At 41.2% G+C, this 8,157-nt stretch overlaps 1 protein-coding gene across 13 annotated transcripts in view; it reads left to right on the plus strand.

Annotated features, from left to right (window-relative positions):
- SLC37A1 (solute carrier family 37 member 1) overlaps positions 1–6,867 on the plus strand; it is a 46,114-nt gene extending 39,247 nt beyond the window's left edge. For 10 of the 13 annotated variants that reach the window (XM_015300972.4, XM_015300966.4, XM_025145571.3 and 7 more), the window contains 2 exons: positions 427–479; positions 1,103–4,052. In XM_015300972.4, coding sequence (XP_015156458.2) covers positions 427–479; positions 1,103–1,118 — 69 coding nt within the window. In that variant the 3' untranslated portion in view covers positions 1,119–4,052. Of the gene's footprint in view, positions 1–426; positions 480–1,102; positions 4,053–4,304; positions 4,360–6,524 lie in introns of those variants that run through there. The other 3 variants (XR_005841817.2, XR_005841815.2, XR_001470728.4) reach the window with 2 other exon arrangements.
- Positions 6,868–8,157: the final 1,290 nt, after the last annotated feature.

An 8,157-nucleotide genomic window follows, 5' to 3' on the forward strand; every position in this document is an offset into this window, starting at 1 on the left:
GCGAGTAAATGTGGCTGACGTTGCTCATCACTGTGTGATTAAAGCTTTTCACACAAGCTTGTTTTCAGAATAGCAGCTAAAATAATTTTAGGCTCCAACATTTCCATTTGTGTTTTCTTTTTGAAGTCTTGGGTTCCCTCTGCTGGTTTCTTATATGTCTGCTGGTAAAGTAACTGGAAAGCTGCTTTGTTTTTTACACAGAAATTGGTCTCTCAATTGCGAAAAAGAAATTATTTTTTGTTTCATGTTCAGTGTGAAAACTCATTTTCCAAACACTAATTAAGCTTCTATATTTTTTTAATGGTTTCAGCATTACAGAGTAATGTTTCAAATAGAGAACTCTGAATAACAGCGTGCAGCTTGTTCTGAAACTCTGTTGGTAAATCTGCATGGGTGGTAACACAGATATTGTGTCTCTTTTTACAGTTCTTACTCCATCTTATTCAGAAGGAGCTTCGGTGTAATGCAGATCATACCCTGTAAGTGCTACGTACAGCTGTTGCTCTTAAATAACAATTCAAAAACAAGTTACAAAGATATTGCCTCCTAATACTTAAGCGTAGACAAGAAGTATTAAGGTTTTCTGTATGTCCATTTCTGTTGTTTTCAGTTTTGCTTCAAAAGAATAATCTTGTCGTAATGTTTTTAATCATGAACTGTCTTCTTTAGGACATGTTGTTTTGAAAAGTGCCTGAAAACCAATTTTTTGTCAAAGTTTCTTAGTTATGGTTTGAGGGTTTTTCCCCCCCAAATATGTAATCTCTCTGGTTTTCATCATGGAGCGTGCAGCAGGTGGGGAGTGAGCAGTCAGGTAGCTTCTTGCTCTGTGTTGTTTGGTACTTTCAAAGGCAGCTTTTTCTAAAAGGTCTACTTGAAGGAAAAAGTGACTGGAATTACAGTGTTGTGAATTGAGAAAGAAAATCCAGTGAATTAATGGGGTTACACTTGTCTAAGCAAAATCTTAATTTGGCTGTTTTGGAGCAGTGAAATAGAACATAGGAAAAAAATATGTAGCAAGGAACGTGGATCCTGCATTTTGGAATTAGTGGCTGTTTATACCTCACACCTAAGCTTTTCCCTCCTGATTGCTGTTCTTTCCCAGGTTTAAGGAACACTGAGTTGAGAGACCAGATTTGGAACAAGGACTGCGTAAGTGACCAGAGCTCTTCCCTGAAAAAAACCTTGATGGAATGTATTACTCTGTACGTAAGAGGTTTTGTTCGGTGAAGAATTTTGCACGTTTACTGGAAGCAATTTGAGAAATGCAACTGGTAAATCCCTGAAGCTCTTATTTTTGCACATGAATAAGTACCTCAGGATGGCAACTATTCATCAGATGAAGGGACAGGAACTTTGGGAAGCTTTGAGCAGACCGCCTCAAACTGAGCCAAAGAGAAATACCAAGTGCCTTTTTTATTTCTTTTGATAGGATGTTTTTAATGGAAATGCTGTACTGTGTATTTTCTAAAAACAAGTCAGAAGTGGAGCAGGAGGAGGTTGAAATCATAACAGACAGCCTAGCAGTGAAATGCCCCCTTGTTGGTGAGCAAAGTTTCCTTTACGTCATCTTGTGCATCACTGTGACTGAGGGCATCACTTCGTAGAGAATAATACCATCTGGTTATTAATATACACTGCTATTAGTATTTTGAAGCTGCTCAGACAATGATAACCTCAGCATATTATTAGTTTTTAACTACAGCGCAAATTCTAATCCCAAGGACAGCATCCAACCTTTTGGTAAGTGATGAAATGGAATTTATAGTTGCAGTGTACTGCAGTTAGCAGTTTTCACAAACTGTTTGGGTGGATGCTGTTCTACAGTTAGGATTTGGGTAAAAATGAGTCCTGAGCAACAAAAAGTAGATTATGAGTCAGAATTTCCGGTGTGGGACTCGAATCATTTTCAGGGCATTGTAGTAAAATGATTGTGGAAATGTCACGTCATTATGGTGCTGCTCCTCTAGGCTGGGTTGAAATGAGAGATTGTTCCTTTTGAGGTGGCAGAGAACTGTATGCTGCCATACCTTTGAATTACCGGATTGAAAAAATGAGCTGCTGTAGTGCTGGGTGCCGCAATGATCTCTGTTGGGTACTTGCTTATTTCAGCGGTATCATTTATATCTGGAAGTCTTTGACAGATCAAGGCCTTAATAACCAGAATTCTCTTTCACGTGGCTAATTTAAAGTGGCTTTGAATTTCAGATTCAGAGCCAAAATATGTGTCTGTAAGACAGGAAAAATTACCTAGGTGGTAGGTCGTAAGAGAACATTTCGGTAGCAAGTGTTACCCAGCAAACAGGCAATTCAGTGTCTTCTAAACATATCATTTTTTTCATACAGGTATCTCCTTAGCAAAACAGATGTTTCTGTGATCTTTTTTTTTTAAAGATGTACAAAGTATGAAGGATTTTTTTTTTGTACGAGGTGTTTATACTTAGATTGTGAAGGTTAGGTCATTAAAGCTGTGTATTGTTCATAACTGTATTTATTAAAGCTGTAGGGACACGTCTTGTTCTGAACTGTGCTCTAAGTTTTGTGAAACAATGCAGTGATCTTTATACTTGATTAACAAAACAGCACACTAAAATAGCCCTGCAAAGTGTGAAGAAACATCTCATCAGCTGCTGGTACGCTGTTCTATGTGTTGGCACAATACTTGATTTCCAGAGCAGTTTTGTAATTTTTTACGCTCTGAGTTACATCCATGGTTTGGTTCAGCGTGTGCTTTCTGCTTGACTTGAACATTGTGTTCATTTTTAACTGTTCTGCTGAACAGAGGCACAGAGAAGATCTTGGCCCCACAGAGGCTCATGGCAGGTGCCAGAGTCCTTGCAGGTGAATGCTCTACGCAGTTCTGGAAGCTGTTGTTCCCTGGCTGAATGTTTAGCTGCACACCTTTTGTGTAAAGCTGTTGAGGCCGGTGAGGGTGCTCAACCTGCCCTCACAAACACATCAGAGAATCATAGAATTACTCAGGTTGGAAAGGACCTCAGAGATCATCAAGTCCAACCGCAGCCTAACCATAGTACCCTAACTCTAACAACTCTCTGCTAAATCATATCTCTGAGCACCACATCCAAACGGCCCTTAAACACATCCAGGGACGGTGACTCAACCACCTCCCCGGGGAGCCTACTCCAGTGCTTAACCACCCTTTCTGTAAAGAAGCATTTCCTAGCGTCCAACCTAAACTTGCCTTGTTGCACATGCTGCAGTTGGGCCTTAGGATGTAGTTAAATGTAGCAGAATACTGCTGCAGATCCGAGGAATCATTTGTGAGGAAAAATAACATTGCAATCCCAAAAGAGCTGTGCTGGCACGACTTTCAAGACCTGCGTGAGAAGGGAGGGATGGAGGACTTCTTTAGCTGAAGATGCCCATCCTTTCCCCCAGAAGGACCGTAGAGCTATGTTGCTAGTTTATCAAAATGATATATACTCTTAAACTCTGCTGCACTCAGATTTTGAAGGGTTATTCCCCATGGGCTGAAGTTTTAGGTTAAAATGCTTTCAGTTGTATTGAACATGTTGTAAAGATGTAGAACTGTGGATTTTATGTTTTACTTGATGGGGCTGCTGCTGTTATTTATTTATTTATTTGAATAGCTTTTGTACCGAAGTGACTTGGACATGGGATTATGACAATATTGGAGATGCTGGGCTGAGTCCTTCCTTCCACTGATCACAGGAGGGAATTGGGACTCTCACTGCACTGGTGGCTCTTTCCTTGCTTAACGAGCAGTGTTTCAGTTCCTCCCAGCAGTGAATGTGTCGGATGATAAGATGAAGATGGCTGCTCTTTTGTAACAACCCCAAGGGTCCCCCAAACTGTGAGCAAACTGTTTTGTTAGTACTGGGTGTTAATATTCGTTAATCTGGAAATGAACAAAACTGACGAAATGTTGTATATAGAAACATGAGTGACCGATAGGTAGAACTGAATTTGAGTAGGACTACAGGGTTTGGGTTTTGTGGGTTTTTTTAATGCTGGTTATTCTCAAATTATCCATATAACTTCTGTGTTGAATAAAAACGTGTTTTGCTTTAAAATGTGAAATGGTCATTACTTTATTTTTTACTTCTCTGCTGAGACAGCACTTCTGTCTCTTGTGAGGGTAATGGAAAGGGTTCATTAAGAGAACAAACTAGAACCTTTTGTTTTGAAAACAATACCCTGCTCAACTCAAACAGGTAATTATTATTATTATTTTTTTCATAATGGGATTGTGGATTGTACAACATCATATTTGTGATCAGCTGCATTAGATGGGAATGTTCTGCCTCCTCCTTTTTGTCTTGTAGGGAAGGAGGACGCTCAGTCAGAGACCGAAGCCAGCTCCTACAGCGTAGCTTGAAGGTGCCTTTTATGTTGTCCTCAATTTGTATGGAATTTAGATGGAACAGCTTCAGCTTTTTATCTCTAATCATCTTGAACATTTATGGTCTTTAATCCATTTAGTGCACTGATACAATATCCATACCCACAGGTATACTGGGGTAAAACTGCTTAGAAAGGAAAACAATTCTAGTTGGAAAAAAATATCTGGGCGGTCTTGGACAAAATTTCTCATCAGAATGTGCCCAAAGTGCTTCTAGGAATAGGCAAATAATAGCTTGGGCTTTATTGTGTAAGAGGGGAGGCTTGGGGAAATTTCTCTTCTGCCTGATCTGGAGCAGGAGCCTCCACCAGCGTAGCTGCACCCTCATGAGCCAGCTGTTGCTGGAGATGTGGCATTGGAGGTTTGCCTCATTGTGCATAGGAAGGGTTTATAGGGTGGGAAAATGATAAAATAGCTAGTGAGGAAGTGATATTCTCTGAAGAAGTCTCTGAAATTCGAGATTTTATAAATAGCTAGTGAGGAAGGTGTGGTATATTCACAGATCACTTTGAGATTTCTTTTGCCTTTAAGTTGAACTGCTAGCCTACTCCACGTGCTAAGATGATACATTCGTTCCCATATATTCTGCCAGCTACAGAATTCCAGAAGAGATTTTGCCATCCAGTTCTGAAAGTTACTGCTTGTGTTTCTCAATAATATCCTTGGAATAGTAATGAGAATCTTTCATTTGTGTTCATGCCACTGTCACACTACCTCAGACTTGGGCAGCGTTTACACTTGGGAATCCATTCAGTTGCTGCTGATGGGTTTCTCCAGTGATGGATGCATGGAGTTGTTTGCATGAAAAGTGCTGCTCTAGATTATGTAGGCGTAATGGGGTATAAAAGAAATCAGAGTACATTTAGAGCAGTTGGAGGCGGACTGTTCTTCATACAGAATTCAGTTGAGAAAGATTGTTTGCAGTCTGATGAAATTATTAGGCCTTGATTCAGTGATGGAGGTACTCTCTGGTTGGACTGAAATTTTATGGCCTGCATATTATATGGGAGGTTAGATTAGATCATGCGATGATTTCTTCTAGGCTTGAAGTTTATCTGATAGGCTGTTCTTATTGCTGAGTTTTCTGCTCCCAGCAAATCCATTTTGATTTTTTTTTTTTGTATTCTTTGCTAAACTAACAGTGCCGTAGTATGGACTGTTCCTCCACTCACAGACTGCTGTGCCTGCAAGGTGACTGCAGGCACAGGGCTGTTTCTTTTCCTGGGAGCTTTGCATCTCAGTGCTGTGGGGCACTGGTAACCTTGAACTACATTCTCTCTCATGCAATCTTAGAAATGTGACTGCCATCCTTACCCAGGGGTGTACCAGACAGATAAGTGTTGAAAGTCTCCCTCTGTGCTGCACTGAACTAGATGGTTCTGTGCTTGAGTGCAGCATTCACTGCGAGTTTTTCAATCCAGTGAGAAAGGGAAAATGTTTAAGATCTCTTTCCATAAGTGGAACTCACAATGCAACTTCATGTTGTAAAGGGTTGTCTGGGTGTAAGCGGACCTATTCTGTGCCATATATAAGGGTACATACACTTACATCTGCAGAATATCTTTGCTTGTGGCTGTTAGATAACTGTCGAGATACAAATAAGTCTAATTTTTTTTTTCTTTTTTTTTTTTTTTTTTCCTGGGGAGTTATCACAGAATCACAGAATGGCCTGGGTTGGAAGGGACCTCAAGGATCATGTATCTCCAACCCCCCGCCACAGGCAGGGCCACCAACCTCCATGTTTAATACTAGACCAGGCCGCCCAGGGCCCCATCCAACCTGGCCTTGAACACCTCCAGGGATGAGGCATCCACAACCTCTCTGGGCAGCCTGTGCCAGCATCTCACCACTCTCATAGTAAAGAAATAGGTATCTCTACATGTCGCAGTATTTAAGGAGGAAAATCATGTATGCATTAGCGTAAGTAGAGACAAAGGATGAGGAAAAATGACAGTTGCTAGAAATCAGTGAGGAAAGCAAAGGGCTGGCATCAAACACTGAATACCTATTGCCTAAAAATAATTGTTTCCTGTGCTTCTGTTAAGAGTAAGAAAACTCCAAACCACACAGATAAAGTGTGTTGCGGGTGAAATGTCACTGTGGGAGCAGGGAAACACAGTGGTTGGTCATTCTTCATCTCTAGGAATCACCATGTCCCCACTGCAATCACAGGTTGTGTGCACACATAGGAAGAAGCCAAGGAGAGGAGAGGACACGTGAGAGATTGAGACCGAGTGTGTTCCACTGGCTCTACAGAAGACTGCAGCCAAGAGCTTGTCCAGATTTCATCTGAGAGAGAGCAATGTCCTTTGCCTATGAAATGCTACCTCCAGATTGAAAAAAGAAAATGCAAGCAGAGAATTTTGAAAGTCCATTTTGGATAAGGTGTGGGCATGTCCCCATGGAGCCCAGCCTGAATTTCTTCCATCATCTTTAGGTTGCCGTGGTTATGCGAGTCTTGCTTCATAAATAAGTGTCAAAGAATCCTTCTTACTGTTACTGGTGTTTATTTACCATCCCACTAGCTGATGTCTCCAGTTCTAATCACGTACCTAGTGCGTCTTTAAAAGAAAATGAACTCAAACGTATGTCTCGTTTTTCCTTACCCCCAGAGATCAATTCCTTTCATAAGCCTGGCTCTGAGTTTATAGGGTTTCTCCCAAGGTTGTGGGGTGCAGATTTCATGTTTGTTAGGAAACTGTGTTGGTTTTTTCTTTTGTGATCTGTGACAGCATTAATTTTTGTTAGTTTGTTTCTAAGAAAGATTCACAGAAGGCAGAACCTTAGGGGGACCGTATTGGACAGATGAAGTATGGCGGAGTGGAGGTACAGTAAGTTGTCCACCTTTTCTAACTTAGTGCTTTAGCAATTGTACCCTCAGGCTGCAGTGAAGATCTAGTACCTTCAGTCATCGTTTCTAGGATGTTGTTCTCCTTTTACTTGCGTAACTCAGGAGAAAACATTTGAAGAACTCAATAGTTTTATTTATGTCCTTGCCATCTCAGGCACTGTAGTTTTTAAGTTTATCTGGTACCCAAATCCTTAACAGATGGCCTGAATTTCTCAGGTTATTCGGAAAGCAGCAGCAGCTCGTTGAGGTCAGAACTCAAAGCAGCAGCCTGAGTTCATATGCTAAATCAAGAGGGTCACAGCTACAGTTGTGTGTGTATATATATACACGAGTTACAGCACAAATAGGGATCAAGCTGAAAGAGCTGGACTTCACTGCCCAGGGGATATAGAGATTCTGGCTCAAAAGAAGAAAAAAGATGAAATGATCACTAACTACTGAATTTTCAACATTTCATTTCTGTGATACGAAGGGTAGTTGGCACGTACTGCACAGAGCAGCCAATAACATCCAGGCTAAACTTAACGAAGTGCATTTCTCCTGCCTCCTCTGCCAACCCAATGCTGTTATTTCTGCTGCAGAGGACGGCGTATTAGTCATTCAATTTGCTGCAGGCCACGTGAGACTTTAGCTTAATAAGTACAGCAGGTTCTGAAGCTATTATTAAATCACTCCTATCATCTGGTAGGAAACAACTGAACATCGTGTCATTCCCCGACAGAATCTGCGTGTTTGGTTTTCCACTGGTACATGGGGCTAATAACTGGGTAATGGAGGGGTGCAACTTAGCTGTCGCCGTTGGGAGTCTTTGTAAAGCTTCTTCCCCTTCTCCTCTGGCTGCAGCTTTCAAGTTACATGAAAGGAACAAAGCATCTAGCCGGAGAATAGAAGAGCTCTCAAAAGCTTATCAAGTGCGTGTTCTCCG

The sequence above is a fragment of the Gallus gallus genome, chromosome 1 (genome assembly GCF_016699485.2).
Source record: "Gallus gallus isolate bGalGal1 chromosome 1, bGalGal1.mat.broiler.GRCg7b, whole genome shotgun sequence".
NCBI classification, from domain to species: Eukaryota; Metazoa; Chordata; class Aves; order Galliformes; family Phasianidae; genus Gallus; species Gallus gallus.